This window comes from Mchenga conophoros, linkage group LG14 (genome assembly GCF_057382185.1).
Source record: "Mchenga conophoros isolate Kocher_MC1m ecotype Shallow Benthic linkage group LG14, M_conophoros_male_GT1.1, whole genome shotgun sequence".
NCBI lineage: Eukaryota > Metazoa > Chordata > Actinopteri > Cichliformes > Cichlidae > Mchenga > Mchenga conophoros.
Window position 1 is genome coordinate 32,868,255 of NC_140539.1, and position 19,143 is coordinate 32,887,397.

Below are 19,143 nucleotides of genomic sequence, written 5' to 3' on the forward strand. Positions count from 1 at the left end.
TCCACAACTTAAATGTCATGGATGGAACCTATTAGATATTGGAATTTCCATGAGTGGTTTGGCAGCAGGATCGTGACGCAAAATAATCGTCATACTGACAATCACAGTGATCTTCAAAGCCGTGCGGAAATAAATTGAACATCATTTGTTCTGTGGCCACCAGGTGGGATAAAGTAACTGAACTGGAATCTCTGCCTTTCATCATAACATGTCCTCAAACACATTTTCTGTCGGGTAGAGTTGTGTCAAGATAAAAAAATCAACAAATTCTATTAAACTTGATTCTGCCAACTTGTCTGGCATCTTAATTTTGACCACATCCTGTTATTCTGTGGAAGGTATATGAAATCTCACTTGATGATATGGTACTAAAGACATACCTTCAGGAAACACGCAGGCACATGTGACGTTAGACTCTCTCTTGCAGGAAGAAGTGAAAATGAGCCTGTTCCGCTTCTTGGTGGAGATGAAGAGCCAAAGTGCACTGCATGTGCGTGTCTTAAAATGTTGATATCATAGCAACCACTTACTGGTTAATGGCACCTGCAATGTTACAACTTTACATGAAGTAACGCATGTTTTATTTTTTAAATTCGTGACTTTCATTTCCATACATTTCACTCTCACCCCCTAAAAACCAAAGAAACAAACAAACAAAACAAAAACACTACTTCATGTCAAATGTTTCTAAAGCATTTGCATGGTAATGACATGACAAGAGCTTTTTAAGAACACCCTCAACAACATATGTTGTTATTTGTTTTAATATGTATTTATAATTGCCATTTTCCTATATTCCCATTAGTGCCAAAGTTAGCAGGTTGCAGCTTGCTTTCCATACAAATTAAAAACATTACCAAAAAGTTCCAAAAAAGAAAACAAAAACAAACAAACATTCCAATCAGCTTGTTTAAGTGATCACATTTAGTTATATCCATTTAAGCAGATTTGGGAATTCCTGATGTAATTATCTGGTAACTGCATTTAAAGACCATGAGGCCCTTTATTAGACTTGAGCTCCAACGAAGTGAGTTGGCACAACTATTTACTATCCAGAGATGCATATTAAAAAAGCAAAAATCTTGTAAAAAGGGAACAGAAGCTTGCTGCCAATATGTTAAGAATAGCAATAATTAAAAAAAACAAAAACACAATTAACAAAAAAATCTGTAAACATACAATGAAATGCAGCTGTAAAAAATCAGCTGCATCTACTGTACAGTGTACACAAGACTCAACACGTTTGTGAAAGTCAAACTTTGTTTCCAGCTGCATAGAGAGGGTTAGTCTGAACAACTGTACAAGTACACATGCAATAGCATGCTCTCTTTTCACTCACTGCTCCTTTTCCTATCAGTCAGCATATGGTGGGAAAAACAACTTTCTACAGCAAAAAAGTGCAAAAGTTAGTGAACACAAATGTCAGACCACAAGTTTGGATGGTATATGAAGAACTGAAGAATAACTGAAACTTTAAAAAAGTGGCAAAATATGTTATGCGAGCTTAACAAATATAATCATAAAGCAGATAAAAACAAAAACAAATGGGGGGGAAACAGGTTGCAGTTTTACATGTGTTTCCCTCATAAAATGCCTCCAAATCCAGAACATTTTAGAATGAAGGCTTCAAAGAAAAGCAGCACAATGTGAAGAGTTCATTTATAGCTGACTTGGTAAATTTTTAGATCCTGTCTATGCTGACCGCAGATAACTTACGACATACTGATTGCATTAGGAACTGTTAAAAGGGCAGCATGATAAAAACGATTCAAATACCAAATCAAACAATTCTATCACAACAGATTACGTTTAGTATGTTCAGCATTTTCAGGTATCCAGTCCAAGCTGATTACTGTGACATGTCCACGTACTGGCTGTCTTGGTAAACCTTGACCAGTGTGGCACATCCTTTTATTCAGCCTCAGCATTGTGTGCTTGTTACAGGACTAGTGGCATAAACCTGTATCTATGTTCCAACCAAGCACCGTGTTTGGGCTAGCTTCAGAAAGGTAACAAAGAAGAATCACTTGGTGAGTGGGGCCTTAAACCATTTACCTCTCAGGTATTTACATCCTTAGTGCCACGTGTTTGAGGCGCTGATCTGCTGGGTGTTTACTTTGGTCTAGAATGGACTCTCGTCACTGAGATTAAACTTTAATGTGCTGAATACATCACAACAGGGGCCCAGTAGTCAGTTTTTGAAGGCCCCGTAGCGACTGGCTTTACTAATGAAGTTCTTGAGCAGGTCGTGATCCATGTCGGCAAAGGCCTGGGTCTGCGTGACAGCCGTTAGGTGGTTGACACAAAACTTGAAGCAGAATTCCTCCAGGTCCTAAAAATGAAGAGGGCTGTCTGGTCAGTGCTGAGGAGTATAACTGACTAGCTACTGTGCACGCCTCCACCACCATGGTGCTTTGACTATGTATCAGGGGCTATAAGCTTACCCGCGCCTCATACTTGACAGCAGCAGAGAGCAGAGTGATGGCGTTTTCTTCAGAAATGCCTCTCTTGATCGTTTCCTGGCACAGCCTCTTCAGTCTTGTTTCTCGGTAGAACGTGGCCAAGTCAAGCAACCCTGCACACACAAAAACAAAAACACACGTGATTGTGTTCGAGATTCTGCACTGACTTGTTGCAGTATTTCCTGGGCTGTAAAGAACTGTGATCCATGTCTATCCTTACCAATAGCGTCCTCTGGTGGCAGGTTTATAGTGTCAGTGTAGAGATACTCCAAGAAGGCTCTGTACACCAAGTATGAGAACTGATGAATTTCTATAGCATCCTGGTCAGATTCATTCAGCAGTGTTCGGAAATGCTCACACCTATCGAGAAAGACAGCAGAAGACTTGTGACAAAAGCACGTTTAACTCAAACTAACTTAATTAATGGGCAATCACACTTTATCATGTGCAGGTGACAAAATATAGTCTTATGCCAACAGGAAACTGCATTACCAAATGAAAAAAAGGAAATTAGCAAGAAACTTTAAAAAAAAGGAGGTTTAAAAAAAAATCCACAATTTTCATACTGAACTAGAAAAAGCAGCTTCAACTTCCAATAATTTATACCATCATACATTACAATGAAAACATGTTTTCTGTTGTAGTGGCAGTTATACTCTGCTGTTGAAATTACTTATTGATAGTTCCTTGAATTCTGCTAGAAGGGTACATGTATGTTTAGTGCATTGCAAGTTAATGTCTTAGCGGGTGAGTCCACATGATCACAGAATTGGTAGGCATGTGGTTACCAGCATGGAGCCTAGAATTCAGAGACTATACCATGCCTGTTAGTGTTCAACAGCATCTAATCTAAATACCCACCAGTTAAAAACAACCACAAGGGTAGATGGATAGAAGAATAGAAGAAAAATTGTTGTGTTTTTTTGTGTTGTTGGTTTTTTTTTTTTAACAGATTCTTTTTGACTATGCCTACTAATACAGGCCAAGTGCAATACCTTTTATTCCTTATAAGCGCCTGCATTAATTACCACTAATTACCATTTATCTTTTTATTTGTTTTTTTGCTTCAATTTTCTCCACACTGCAAATCTCTGATGGCTCAAAACAGTGCCTCTACCATTGCTTCTCAGGACACGGTTGAAAAAACAACTGAATCTTCACTCTCTGATGCATCTTAAACATATAATTTGCATGTGATCTTGCGCAAGCAGACAGTTTCCACTGTTGCATATTCGTGTGAGCCAGTGGACTAAGGTTAAAGCTGCAGACAGTCTGGCTCCTTCCTACTGACGGTGCAAAAGAGCAAGGGACTGGAATGCAGATACTCTGTGTTCAAGTGTGGTTATAAAAAGAAACACGGGAAACAATAGGCTTGTCTTTGCTACCCCGTGAGTTTAACAGGAAGATAAGGAAACTGTTTAGCATATGAAGTTTAAATATAGGGAAACCAGCACAAATTAAGTGTTTGTTATATATATTTACACACAAAGATGGCTCATTGTTTTTGCTGCAGTGACTAAATTGGTTGTCTGGATTTTAAAAAATACACCCATGTGACCAAGCTGAAAGTAGAGGTTAGAGAAGCAAAGTGTGCATTCATATATATAATTTTTTTAAACAGTCAGAGTGTGGTGGCCCAACAATAGAAAGGAAGAGCTGCAGACATTGTCTCCATTCCACAGATCATTATGTGCACTCAAAGATAACGATACACTGCATGTTACACCCTTCCAGTCACACACCAGCTGCTCAAAATGCCACAAGACTGGATTAGCTTTTCCAGACTTCCATGGTTAATGAGTCTACATTGTCCTTTTTTAAAAAAAAAAGAAAAAAGAATCACCTAAAGGACTCTGAATGTTCTTGTTTTCTGTACCTGATTTTTAGCAGAGCTTTGTGAACATGGATGCACTTCCCATCAACCAAGAACTTCAGATCAGAAATATCTGGACTGTCAAACTCCTTCTTCAAAGACTGGGCAACTGTGAGGTAATCATCACCATCTGGCAAAAAAAAAACCAACATAAAATTATTATTACTATTTATTTTATTTTTTGTTAAATACAAGCATTTGGTCTTGGGGTTTTTTTGCTCTTAAAAATAAACATAAATTTGCTAAGCATACATTTAAACTAGGGCTGAACGATTATGGAAAATAATCTAATTGCGATTTTTTGCCCCAATATTGCGATTGCGATGCGATATGCGATTATTTTTTAAGGTCTTTGTCTTCTGTATTATTAAACAAAGACAAGCAATACATCATATAGTATGGCCAATACTATATTACATTAATTTTAAACTGTTCTTTCCTGGAAGACAGACCTCTGTTATGATGACATGAGGTGATGCATGAATTGATGACTGACATTTTTATTTAACTTCTTCAATCACAACAGTATATTTGAACATACACAATAGTTTATTTTTAGCTTACAAACATCTGAGCATAAAGTGCTGACAAGGAACCCTGGTGTAAACATTAAAATGAAAGTCAGTACAATGTGCAGATTGCAGAAATATACATAAACAAAATCAGTGGCTTTACCACACTCAGTTTTTCGACATCTGTGAACTACTAGACAGTCATTCAATTAAAAAATAATATTAAATAAATAAAACTAATAAATAAAAAATACACACATCTTACTGATCTCTGCAGTCAGTAACATTACACATAAAGTTCAAACATAATAGCAATTGTATAAACACACACACAAACACGCCTTTAAAATTTAAAGGCGTGAAATTGGACGGTCTAGTTCTGATTAGCGTCACCGCTGTCTCGGTGGAGTTTAATAAACTCGGCCGTCTGCTTCTTGCTATCTAAAATATAACCAGACACTGGTGTAAATTCTCGACTGTCTCATACTTCTGTTTAATAAGTTTTCTGTTTGACGTTTAGTCAGCTGTGTGAAAACCAAGGAGGAACCCACCCGGGGGATTAATAGTTTTATTTTATCTAATCTAATAACTTTAATCTCAGCCAAACCGATTTACTCACGAACAAACAAAACACTGAAAAAAGCCCAACAATAACATTTTTAGGTTGTCTAAGTGACTTATATATTACGTTTAACCCGAGCAGCGAAACTCCGCGGTGATCTGAAAATGATGTGCCGGGAGTTGTGCCGTTCTCGGCCGCATCAGTAACCCTCGAGCTCCCGGCTAGCTGTCGAGCTGGTGGGTAGCAGACGCCTCTGAAAACGTCGAAGCACTTTTGCAAATATGGGATATCTTGATAAACCGAGCAGATATTTGATGTTTACACAACTACTTTCTCGCCTGAAAATATGTTAAAAGTTTATTTTGTGACCCAGAAAGATTAGTATGAGTAATTTTAAAACTTAGTAGCAGCCGCCATTGCTGGAAACTGGAGTTTGGCTGGGCCGCGCTATGAATTCTGGGATATGGTAGTAATTTGGACAGCCTTCGGCGCGTCGCTGTGACGTAATCGGTCTACAAAAGGAGGATGCAGCCCATGAATTTGGACATGTCCAGAGTATAATCGCAGCCTTTGCGGTTAGAAAATTGCACTTGATCATGTCGCGATATTATCGCAAATGCGATATATCGTTCAGCCCTAATTTAAACAACTTCTCTTTACATTTCAGTTCAAAAGACAGTTCTATGAGGTATTTATATATAGGGAATGAAAATATATTTCTTTAAGGCCACAGGTGACAATAAAATATTACCAACATTAAAAAAATGTCCACCTAAATGCTAAGTCAATATTTAAATTTAGCTCATCACATTAGCTTTCCTAACTGGAGTGTAAAGAAAAAAATGAAGCTATCACAGTTACAGGTTAATGCTCTTCAGTTTGTGTTGAGTTTGTATAAACATTTGTCGCAAATGAAGTGCAAACAGAGTTTCCTGTTTATTTCTCAGACCACTTGCAGGAATGTGTACCTATGGTACACTGATAAATGCCTACTGCATAATTATCTCTAACCAGACACACAAGTAAATGTCAGTGTCAAAAATGTAATAAAAAAAATCCTTCAATTATTGTAAAAGTTTGACTTTTGGGATTCTTTTTCAATTTTACAAATACTCTCCAGGCTGGCTATTAAACTATGTGACCTTGGCCTGCACTTCTCTCAGTGCAAGTGGATCCTTAATTTCCTGACTGGCAAACCACAGGTGGTACATGTAAACCACAAAGTCTCATCTGCTTCCTCCTTTCCTGTACTTCCTCTACACCTACGACTGTGTGGCCACTTCGTCAAGTTCCCATAATTTTTTTTTTTTTTTTTTTTTTTTTTTTTTTTTTTGTTTGTTTGTTTGGTTGGTTTTTGCTTTGTTTTATTATTTTCTTCAAGCCCTGTGTACAGGAGCTGCATACAAAAAGATATTTTGTGAAAAGGGTTGGCGTAATAAGCAAATGCTTCAGCCAATACCTTTTGATTAGCCTTGTCTCATGCTTTCTTTCTTTATGGTAGATTTTTGTTCTGTTTTCACTGTTTGTTTGTTTGTTTGTTTTTTTCACTGTTTTCACTGAGATTTGAATTTGAATGCTAATCAATAAATCAAAATCAAAATCAAATCACCAATTTCGCTGACGAAAGAGCAGTAGCGGACTTGATCTCGAAACAGTGACTCTGCTTGACGGTTAGAGATCAACCACCTAAGTGACTGGTGTAGGGAGAAAAACCTTCAGCTGCAAGTTTGTAAGACCAAGGAGCTAATAGTTGACCCCACAAGGAAACAGCTGAAATGGGCGACAGAGATGGATGCCATTAAGACCACCCTTCCCACAAAAATAACGGGGAGTAACTTTTACTGTTAGGCAATCATGTTGGGTGACATTCTAATGATAAAAAAAATTATATACAGCTGGATAGGCATATAAGTATTTCACTGTGAATTTCTGCGTGTTCGTCAAATAACTTAAAAATGTATGGTCCTATAAAACTCTTACCTACTGAGAGGAGGTGCCACGTGACTGCCGGTGTGGCAAAGCAAGCGAACACATCATCAGTGCTGCTGAAATGTGCGAGATGGGGACTGGCTACAGCCTGACCTCGACACTGACCCCACATCAGAACTTGTCCACTCTGTGTCTTGGCTGCTGACGTGTGACTGGTGTGACATGCAGCCACTTCGACTATCCTACCGAGAAAAATCACAAATCTAGATATACATTTGAACTTAAGACAGAAAAAGGCCCATATGAAAAGTGAACATTTCTCTAATAAAGTTCTTTTACAGTCAACAATCAGTCCCTTACTACTCCGTAGCATAAAACCACAAGTGTAAGAATTTGTACGAGTTTGAGACGTTTGGTTATTCTAGGGATCTGTGACCTATTATGGTAGCAAAGTACTGCTGGTAATTTACAATGGGAACAAAGTAACAAAGTACTAACCTCTCCTTGTCTGTGTTTATAGGAGTGGGGAGCGCTTGGTTACTCTTATTGCCTGTTCCCAACTGCCCGTATGAGTTGGCACCCCAAGCATAAACAAATCCCTCATCTGTCAGTGCCAACGTGTGTGCATATCCACAAGCGACCTGTGTTTGGAAAAAAAGAAAAAAAGAGGGTATTTAAGATGCATGCAAACAGAAATAAGTAATCAAAAACAATATTTTGTTAGATTTATCCCTCTTTAAGCTCTTACCTGTACAATGTTTACACCCTGGAGGGCAGCGATTCGGCATGGTGTCTGCTGGTTTCCATTATTGCCCAAACCTAGCTGTCCATTGCAATTATAGCCCCAACCATAGATCTGGAAACAATGGACGATTTTGGGATATGCACATACCTCGTTATCAATAAGTGTGCGGAACATCACAGTACTTTTATTCTTGGGTTTTTTGTTAAATTAAATCTGAAATTCAGATTCTGATTTTGTGTGTAAAAACAAATGCAATACTATTTTAGGTCTTCTGACAGAGACTGAACGTTAATTTTTTTAAACTATACTGTCTCCACTGTCTCCACTGTCTCCAGGACCGTTCTTCAAGCTGTCATCATTCAGATCGAGCGTAAACACAAATTCATTTCAGACACTGTTAGAAATCCAATTTGTTTTTCTCTGCTTCATCATGGTTAACATGTATAGATGGGTGTGACCAGTTACCTCTCCGTTGTCCAGTACAGCCATAGAGCAGAGCTGTCCACAGGCTATGTTTACCACAATCTTGTTTTGCAGGCAGCTGCTGACCCGACGCGGTGTCGGCTGGTTGGCAGTAGAACCTGAACCAACTTGTCCAGAGTTGTTGTAACCCCACGCGTACACCTGAACACAAAGATGAATGCTCACCACCCAGAAAAATTCTCAGATTAAACAGAAACAAAGCAAGTAGAGGAAAATTTACCTCTCCATCAGTTGTGAGGGCAATAGTGTGGTGGGAGCCACAGGCCACTTCTGTCACTCTCTTGCTGAGGAGATTAGTGGACACCAGGGCAGGGGTCAGCCCGTGGTTGGTGGTGCCATTTCCGAGTTGGCTGTAGCCATTGTGGCCCCAGGCATACACTTCTCCATCTACACAGCAACAAGTGCAAGTTTATTGATGTTGTCACAGAAGTTAATATTTCATTAAAAGATAAGAAGCAGTCTATTTCACATGATATACTGCAAGTTAAGCAGCCATACTTTTATCAGACATCACAGATATCGATTAAATGCCTTGATTCACTTAGTTTAGTGTTGCATTGACTCAGTATAAATGAAGTACACGAGAACATATCCATAATTAACTTTTTTGCAACTTCTTTTACTGTAAATGCAGATTGAGCAAAGATTTTTCCACATGTAAATAAAAAAACAAAAAAAAACCTCAAACTGACTGGCCTCCCTCAGATGATGTGGAGTTAGTTAATCATTACCACATATTACAGGAAAACAGATACCTTTATGTTGCTTTAATCAAAGTTAAAGGTGCAATCAATTATCCAAATAAATAAGCATGCAATAATCACATTGAAAGCAACTCTCAGACATTTTAATTTAATATTCCAAACAGGAATGAGTGAAAATTGAATGTGTATTTGAAATTTAACAGTTTGAATGCATTTTTTAATCGTAATTTAAGTATGCATGCAACCACATCTCTTGGCCAAGAAGTCCACTTTGACCAAAAAGAATCACACTTAAAAAACTAGATACAATATGAAGCCAATGGTGGCACAAAATAAAAATAAAATATCAAATAAAATATGCATTTTGCATGTTTGGACTCATTTGCTTGTGATCTTATTCCTCTGCCTCCTGAAGACATTTCTCCTTGGTGACACACACAGAAAAAAAGGTTTTGGAGCTACATTACCTGCAGTGGCGATAACCACATGTGGCCCCGTTCCATAGCTTAGAGACACAATCTTCTTTCCACACAAGACATCAATCCTGCGTGGCTCAATAGTGCTTTGAAGATCTCCAAGCCCTAAACAGCCGCTACAGTTAGTCCCTAAAGCAAAGACCTGCAAAGAAAAAACATTAAAAATGTCTTTTTTTAAATATATACATTTACAAATAAGAATTACTCGATCATATTTATTGTGCATTTTTTTTTTTATATCACAAAATGGTGAAGTTGTCTTAATCTAATCTGTCTAAGATGGCAAATTGCAAATTATGATCACCGGTACACTAAAACAAACTAACTAACTACACTTGAAACCAGGCTATAATAATTTGAGACACTGTCTTTCTAAAATTATGACTGAAAAAAAAAAAAACGGCAGCAAGCATGCTCATGCTGGGACTGCTGAATGTGATGTACGGCATAATTTAAAGTGAAATCCACCAAAATACAATTTAACGGTACAGTTGGCTGTTCCATAACATCAAACAAATAAGCAAGGGTGGAAAGATTAGGCATGCACTGCACCTTTCCAAAGGCTCAGGCATTAAGCTCATATGGCTAAAGATAGCCTCATTCCATCTGCTTATCCCTGTGCCTGTAACTGCACCTCATATCAAGCAGAGAGCAAGAAGGCCTGGAGCATTTTTATATCCACTTCAAAACAAGAACTACTCAAAAATCAATACAGAGAAATGAATGACTTCTATGCGTGCTTCAGGACAGCTTCACGTAAAGAAGAACAAGAAGGCAACCTTGCTTAAACTCCAAATGTTACCTCATCATTAACTGTGACATAGAGGGCTTCATTTGCAGCACTGCCAAATACACAAGCCTGCCGGATAAGCCGGAGTTCCTCAGGAGGAAGAAGTGCAAACACTGGCCACTTTCCCACGTCCAGCATACTACTCAGCTGTGAAAAAAAGAAAAAACATGGAGAAGCATATGAATCTAACTCACTATGGAATAAAGGAAAGGTTGATTAGATAAACTGAAAAACACAGATAAAAGCAGGAGTATGTTTTCATGTTAAATATTTTGATGGTCTGGTTGTTTAATTGTATTCAAATGGTTATTAAACTGGATAATAGGAACTTTCTGCCCTGTATCATGGAATGCATACATATATGTTAAAGAAAAGATTATTAAATTTCCACCTTTATCATCCCTCTTGAGTGACCAGCAGCATTCAGATTTAGATGGGCAGACAGATTAAAACGTGTACATCTGTTCTGTGACCTTTACTACCACAGAAAGTAAAGTCAAAATTATGTCATCTCTAAAGTCTAACATAATATTTCAAATATAACGGTTTCAATGATTGCACCATTACTCTCTATTATCAAACCACACAGCTGTCTATGGCTGTGTGTTAAATGGAAAACTGCAATCAACAGTAAAACCTACTCGTCTGATCTTCTGTGTATCATTATTTGTAACGCCTATAAAAGATAATTATCTTGTATTGCTAACAATATATTTCAGCTCAGTTTTTATTCACAAAAACAAACAAACACAAAAACCTGTTTTTATTGCCGCGTCTGACAAATTTACAGTGCTGTTGCATTGCCTTGCAGAAATATGAAGTTGCACTTTGCATGAACCCAGACAACACCTCCTTAAACACACACATACACCACCATGACCACCAGCTGCTGTTTCTGCTGGTAAGATGTCCCATACGTCAAATTAGCAGATACCGAAGACAACACAAACAAGCACCGCAAAACTAAGTGTGTTGGTTTTGATATATAAACTGTCAGCAATGAAACTACTACCTGAAATTATCCCACAAAATCTATCAAGCTAATTAGCGTAAAGAGCGGTGTTGTTGCTGGTACTTCCAAGTGTTGACGTTACCTTCTAGCTAGTGCTTAGTCCGCGAGGTCGTTTTCTGATTTAAAAAAAAAAGATACTAAAACATGTCACCCAACATATTTTTCAAATAACTTTGCCGGGGACGTCATGCCGACAAACTGGTGTAGGTCTAGCTTCACGTTAGCTCCTATGGTTGCACTTTGTTGTAGCTAGCTTTAATCGCTACACCACCGCCTGAAAAACATACACACACAACACCACACTTCCTGTAGTCACTTGGTGCGTTTACTGAAAATCGGACCTGGGAGCTTCAAGGTTAAATTGGTATTATACAGTAATTAGTGACATCTATTATGCAAGATTAAATAAATCCAATAGTCTTTTATTTGTGAAGTTACATTACTGGTCAATAGACCATAACGACCCAAGACTCACATGGGTTATAAGTTTAATGGAGAATATTTTTGCATGTTGTTTAAACATCTGTGACATACATTGTATTTATTTATTTATTTAAGAAAAAAAAATATTTCACCCTACTTTTCAGGAGTTGTTGATATACCAATATCAATTTTGTGTGGAACTTTAGGAAACAATTGCTGGTGTGAAACAGATGTGGGTGATACATTTCTGGCTGAGTCGTCCTGTACCATTACAACTACAGGCACAGTTTCAGTATCAATGGAGAGCTAATCTCCTTTAAGTTAAAACAGTAGAATGTAAACAGAATGACACCTGACTCCTGACACACACACAAATACACACACTTGCTTGCCCACACACATCACATATTTGACCCTAACTGACCAATCACGGTCTTTTGACCCATGAAAGGTGCATTTTGTTTAAGTTAGTACAAGCTCATGTTATTGCGTGGTTTGAATTATTTTATTATCCCATCACTCTGTACTCTCAAAACACAAAGGTTCTCATAAGGACCTCCAATCTCCACTCCAAAAATGTGATTCAATTGATAAAATGAGTATTAAATGCTGCAGCTGCCTGAAAAACAAACAAACAAACAAACAAAAAAAAAACAACAGATCATTTGAATCAGACAAGAGAGCACCTAAAACAAGAAGTCCTCGGGGAGCTGAAAACCACTGCTTTAGAATTACTGCCTCCAGAAACGATGTCCAACTGCATAATGATGCCCTTGTAAATTTGCTCCCTCTTCATTGTCCGCTTACATTTACTTCCTCATTATGTTTCTCATTACTTTGTATTATATTTTGTGTTCTGCTGCAGTCCTTGATGTTGCTTTTTCATCATGCACTTCTTCTCAAGTCTTAAAATATATGCCCCTTCATCTTCGAGTGTGTGCAGGTGTTTGCATATAACTTTGCTGAGTGTGAGCTTGTTGAGTACAGATTTGAACAACAAGTCTATGTGCATTTCTGAAATCGTAACACTGCATCCCAAGTTACATGTCTTATGTTATTACATTAAAAAAAATAAATACATAAAATAAATGCACGGTGTAAAATAAAATATGTGATGTGTTCGCTGTTCACTGGTTCAGTCCCTGCAATGACACAACTATAATCTGTATATTTCACTGATTACTGCATAATCAGTCTGTCTTAAAGAGTCAAATAAATTTTTGGAAAGAGATGACTCTCCACTGCATATTTCATTGAGAACTATAGCAGACACAATGGGGCATTCCTTTATTAAGTCCAGCAGGTGGAGTCATTGATAACCATCTTGGTGTATATCAGTGGATGGGATAGCACATGTTTTTGCCAAAGATTTAAAGACCGCCTATGCAAGAACGGTGAGTGTGTACATTGTTTCAACAACATCTATATGCATATGATATATAGCATAGTGAAGTTTCGTATGTAGGTAGCTACATTAGGTTGTGTATGATACATTGTCTGTGATGTTTGTGCAATTGTCTGTCTGAGACTTAATATGCAGAAGGGACTAGCACATGAAAGAAGATTTCAGATAGATAGATACTTTTTAATTAAATCAAATTTGGAAGGCACATGAATGAAGGGAATATTACAGTTTCCAGGCAACATGAATTTCTAATAGTGTAAATTTCAAGTAGAAAACAAACCAGGGGGAAAAAAATCAATAAAACAGAAGGAACACAAAACAATCAGAAAAACGATCATCTCTTTGATATATACCAATGTATATTTAAAATAAGCTTTTTTGGAGTACACAAATACTACAAAAATATCTTTGTGTTCACTCAAAACATGTAACAAACCCAAGACTGCACGGTTTACAAGAACCAGTGATCCACACTTTCTTTCTGCTAAAAGCGATATTGTATTTCAAATTGTCTGTGTGTGTCTTGTGTAGGTTTGACATCACTTGTGCCGTTCAGTGTGTAATTTTGAAAGGGTTGTTTTTTTTCTTTCTCCATACATTCCGTATTGGCTCTCTGGCGTGTAAAATACTGCAGTTCAATCATGCTTGTTAATTTTTAGTACAACTGTGTGCTTCTGGTTACAAACCAGGTAGAAGTAGCAGTGTAGTCTTATATGGAGAACAGCAAGGTGGTCCCTGGACTGACCACGTAGCATTCTTAGATCCCCCCCACCCCCGACTGACTTGGTTGGACGAACCGGTCATAGACACGTCAACCGTAAGGTCTTTCTTAAAGTGATGGAAAAAAAAATAGGTAGGCAAATGAAGTTCATCATAACTGCACCGGATAGTGACCGGGTTCACAACAAACAAAATGAAATATAGTAACATTATTTAGCGTTTATCTTTGCTATCTTGTAAATTAGGATTCGTGATGAATTGCCCGAATACGCATGCGCACTAAGTCGTGTAAGCGATGGCGACATTCCTGCTTTTTATGCGAGGAACAGGGTTGGATGGAAAGTTATCTCGATAAAACTGAGGGTTAGACAAACGTTATCGATACTTTGCATCGTCACAGTCGCTCGCTAGCTACTTCGACCGTTTTAAGGTGCTGTTAACGCGAGCCTGCGTCGTTCATGAGAAGACCGCATACTATCTTGCTAACTGTTAGCTAGGTAGCTTACGCTAGTATGTCACACTTTGCCTTGTCTTGTGTTTGTCTGGGTAGCTAGCAAGTTCTCATCAGCTTCAGGTTCTGCAGAAAGTTGCTGGTCATCCAAGGTTGCTGACGTTAAACATTTCGGGGAAGAGCTGCATAAGACTCATCACTGTGCATCGGCTTGTTCAGCAAGACTGCTGCTCTGCCAACTGACTGGGTGAGTAACGTTAGCTGCGCTTTTGGTAATAAGTCTTGTTTTGCTACAGCGAACAACATTGACGATATCATTTTAAGGAAGTCGAACTAACCTGTAAGGTTATTGTTTGTCAGTACGTTGGCTACAATAAGGCTGCAGTTAGATAACTATTAGCTATGATATAACGCTAAGCACACACACCTGTAGCCAAAGTAAACAGTCTCGGGTGCGAGATAGTTAACCTTGTTAAAGGAGCTAAAAAAATACCAACCGATACTGTGACATAAAATAGGAGCTTGTGCGTGTAGTTGACCGGCCAGGTAATGTTAAACGAGAGTCAACGACATTGCTACGTCAAATACTTTCAGTCAAAGGATAACCAGCTGTTACCCCGTGTGCAGATGTCTGGTACGAAAATAGTGCTACAGTTAAATTTACGCATTACAGTTGAGAAAAAACCAGCGCTATTAAACAACGACAAGAAATATCATTACCACAATTTTGTGTGGCTGATAATTAAAATGAAAAGCTAGTTCAAATCTTCAAGGTGTTTTCCCATTTTCTCTAAAACTGCAACTGAAAAACAGCTGGTGTGTCCTTGTCAACTGCTCTGTAGCCACAAACAAATGTGAGGCACAATCAGGGCAACAACAGATGTAACATCTGTTATCTGTTGTTATTTCGATACAGATTTCTTCCAGCGCAACTATAACAGAAGTTACAGCTGTTTTCTAGTCGTAGGTGGTGACTACTGATTGGCTATAGTTCTGAAAGTTTCAGATAACTTTGTTAAAGAAAGAGGAGCAAAAAAGACTGAAGTATACATCTGTTCATATGTTACTGCTGTCACTGCATCTGTTTGATAATCAAAATCATAATGTTCCACTTACCACAATCAAATTTGGAAAATGTGTAATGAACTTTCAGATCATCTTTTCCCATACGAGGGGAAAAAAAAAAGAAATTTTGACTTTAACTGCGTAAATGGTGGGTGGTCAGAGGAAATATAAAGAATTGCCTGTCATTAGGGATTTCCCTTAGTTGCTTCTCATTTTACTGACCTCCAGGTAGCTGTTGTCACTGTGGTGCTGGCAAGTAATTTACAACTAGAATAAAATTACCAGACAACCTACCAGCTGGTTGCAGTGATTGGCTTGGAGGCCTCAGAGCCACACAAGTCTGGCATTCATCTAAAGCCTGCTAGTGTTACAAAAATTAACCACATGGCAATCTCTCATGGCTGTATAAATGGTTCTGCAGGCCTAGTTCATTGACCATCACACTGTAAACTGACTTTGTTGTTTGGGCTTAAGGAGGGGAGGGACTAAAGCGAACAGATAAGCCAGATCACAGTAAGGTTTAGGCACGCATGCGCCAGAGAGTAATTAAGTTCAAGGACACGTTACATTTCTTTCATGCTGTTCTGTTGCTTTACACGGGAATTTTATTAACCATGTAACGATTGTATACATTTTATTTACAGTTGGGAAATCCTCAGTGTATAACTTTGGTATTTTACTCCCGTGTCAGTGGAGTGTTGAATAAAAAATATTTTTGTTTTGTTTGTTTGTTCTGTATTGTTTTGTTGTTTTCCCTAGAAATTCTCACATGGTCTAACTTTATTATGCATTTTTTGAGTGTTAGAGTTTAGTAATTAATCACTGAATGGTCAGCTTTTGGGTATATTTGTTATGCAAGGGGTTTGTGTTTGCCAATGCAGTATACTGGAGGAGACAGATGAGAAGGGAATCTTTGAAAGAACAGATTAATGGTTTTTCTCTTTGCCATCATCCACTTTCTTTCTCCTCTCTCGTAGTCACTGTGTAAACCCTTCACAGCCCTGGTCTTATCTCAATGCTGATATGTGTCACATGATAAGTCATGTCCAAAACATTATACCATTGTACTTTCTTATCACATTGTGATGCAAATGATTTTAAATTCAATAATAGGCTCATTAGGTTTGTTCTGAATTTGCCTCTTTCCTTCTTTTCTTAACTAGTTAAGGTATTTAACGTCTGAGAAAAAATGGCATGTGGCACATTTAACCACTTTTTAGTATCACTCTTATTCATTTCTGCACCCTGTACCCTGCACATTTTTTTTGCTTTGTGTTGACAAACTATGTGTTATAGTACAGATGTACCGCTTTTGCGTATATCTTGGCTTTTGGTTTGATATTTGATAAAGGTGACTGATAAACGGACTCCTATATACCAGACTTCTGCTATTACTGAGTACTCAAAGTGCTTTTATGGTGCAATCATAGATCAACTGCATGCGTTTGTATTACTCATGTGAATCTGGTCCCATTGGAAGCCTACAAATATTTGCCTGTTATAGCCAATGGTTCAAGGATGACTATTAGGGCTGCTACAAACGATTATTTTGATAGTCAACTAGTCACCGATTATTTTTGCGATTAGTTGACTAATCAGATCATGCATCCATTGGACGTAAAACTTACAGCTTATTGCACCAGCATGCATCTGCTCTTATATAACTATCATTAGCTTACAGCTTTAAGTGTTTAAGCTATGTGCTAACTAAAAATAAAGACAAGATGATAGTTTATTAAATTTAAATGAAATTTGCAGATTGTTTCGGTGAAGTTTAATAAACTCAGCCGTCTGCTCCTTGCTATCTAAAATATAACAGGACACCGGAGTATATTCTCGAGCATCTCACACTTCTGATAATCAGCTGTCTGCTTGACGTTTATTCAGCTGTGTAAAAACTATAACTTTAATCTCAGCCAAACCGATTTACTCAGGAACAAATAAAATACTGAAAAAAGCCAAACAATAACATTTTTAAGTTATCTAAGTGACTTGTATATCATGTTTAACCTGAGTAGCGAAAGACGGCGGTGGGTTTGAAAACGATTTGCCGGGAGTCCGGTGTTCCCACCGGCTATAGTGAGCCTTGAACCCCGGCTAGCTTTCGAGCTGGTGGGTAACAGACTTCTCCGAAAATGTTGGAGCGCTTCTGAAAATATGTGGTGTCTTGATAAACTGAGCAGTTATTTGAAGCTTAAAGAGTCATATTTACATTCTCGCCTGAAAATATGTTAAACATTTATTTTGTGACCCAGAAAGAATAATAAGAGTAATATTAAAACTAACTAGCTGCTGCCATTGTTGGAAACTGAGCAGGGCCGCGCTATGAATTCTGGGATAGGTTGGGCCACGAAGTATACACCCGACCCATCCTTCAAATCTGGGGAAATGAAGGGCGCATTTGTCAGAGTCTTCGAATTTGGACAGTTTTTGTCGTGTCGCTGTAACGTAATCGTCCTCCAAATGCGGGCACCGGAGGATGCGGCTCCTGAATTTGGACACAGCTACAATACCGGACACAGCTTCTTCTTCTTCTTCGAGGTTTAACGGCAGCTGGCATCCTTGTACATGCAGTGCTGCCATCTTATGTTTCAGTCCGTTATTACACTCTTAAATCCTACTACTTATTCCTGCGTCTTTTGGGATCCTACAAAGCTTCAAACGGCGCGTCGACTATTAAATTAGTCGTCAACGATTTTGATAGTCGACGTAATCGTGACTAGTCGACTAATTGTGGCAGCCCTAATGACCAATAGCTGGAAGCAAGTTACAGTAAGATATTTTAACAGCTTACTACAAAGTTTCTTAAGCCCTCCTTCTTTATAAAACTGAAGTTGAACCATAGAACTCCATTTGCCCTCAAATTCCAATGATAAGCTTATCCACAGTCCTTGAGAGAAGTCCAGCTGATGGTCTTTAGTCACACAGGATGATGCATATTTTTCATCTAATTTTGAAATATTTTAACTTGCATGAATTAGGATTCCTCTCCGTTCGTGTCACCCAGCACAGATTTATTTAAATTTGCTTCATTACATTGTTATTGTATGTATTCACGGTGCACGAAAATGCATAGTAAGAGGTCAACACACACACACACACACACACACAAGATATTCCTGATATCTGATTAAAAAGTTATTAAACGAGGAAAAAATCTGACTAGTTGGCTAGTGTGATGTAATTAAGTACTCAGTAAACAGCCAAAATTGAGCCTTTTGAAACGGATGAGGGTCAAATATTGGCTATACAAAGATTGTGTGTATATTTAAAAGCCATTTGAAACTGTTAGTCACATTTTCCAGTAATAAAATTGACTTTTAAATGTCACTGAAATGTGTGGCATTTTGTAACATGCACCAAATTGTACAAACATCATGGCGGATTATTTGTTTGCTGAATGGCTACCATTAACAGTGCCAACATCAGCAGTCACAGACCTAACGTCTTAGAATCAGTAAAGATGTAACTGGCATTGTACATTTAATAAAACAATAATTTCCTTAACCCAATACAATTTCTGGTACAGAC

The 19,143-nt window shown here is 38.0% G+C and overlaps 2 protein-coding genes across 4 annotated transcripts in view; one reads left to right on the plus strand and one right to left on the minus strand.

Moving 5' to 3' along the window:
• Positions 1 to 748: 748 nt before the first annotated feature.
• rcbtb2 (regulator of chromosome condensation (RCC1) and BTB (POZ) domain containing protein 2) lies at positions 749 to 11,834 on the minus strand. The gene is made up of 12 exons (XM_085244014.1): positions 11,631 to 11,834; positions 10,549 to 10,683; positions 9,738 to 9,888; positions 8,787 to 8,953; positions 8,549 to 8,707; positions 8,087 to 8,194; positions 7,837 to 7,979; positions 7,390 to 7,580; positions 4,339 to 4,465; positions 2,683 to 2,822; positions 2,445 to 2,575; positions 749 to 2,332 (listed from the first exon to the last, which is right to left on the minus strand). The coding sequence occupies exons 2-12, from the start codon at positions 10,672 to 10,674 to the stop codon at positions 2,192 to 2,194; spliced, it is 1,584 nt and encodes a 527-aa protein (XP_085100140.1). The 5' UTR covers positions 10,675 to 10,683; positions 11,631 to 11,834; the 3' UTR covers positions 749 to 2,191.
• Positions 11,835 to 14,288: 2,454 nt separating this feature from the next.
• Positions 14,289 to 19,143, plus strand: part of fndc3a (fibronectin type III domain containing 3A) — a 47,019-nt gene continuing 42,164 nt past the window's right edge. For 2 of the 3 annotated variants that reach the window (XM_085244015.1, XM_085244016.1), the window contains exon 1: positions 14,290 to 14,794. The gene's annotated coding sequence lies outside the window, so the exon portion shown is untranslated. Of the gene's footprint in view, positions 14,795 to 19,143 lie in introns of all 3 variants that reach the window. The other variant, XM_085244018.1, reaches the window with a different exon arrangement.

Coding starts and splice junctions, on each gene's coding strand:
- rcbtb2 (XM_085244014.1), bottom strand. CDS start 10,674: ATGCTGGACGTGGGAAAGTGGCCAGTGTTTGCACTTCTTCCTCCTGAG. Junction 9,889..10,548: donor ATGTCACAGTTAATGATGAG/GTAACATTTGGA, acceptor TTTTCTTTGCAG/GTCTTTGCTTTAGGGACTAA. Junction 8,195..8,548: donor CTGTACTGGACAACGGAGAG/GTAACTGGTCAC, acceptor CATTGTTTCCAG/ATCTATGGTTGGGGCTATAA.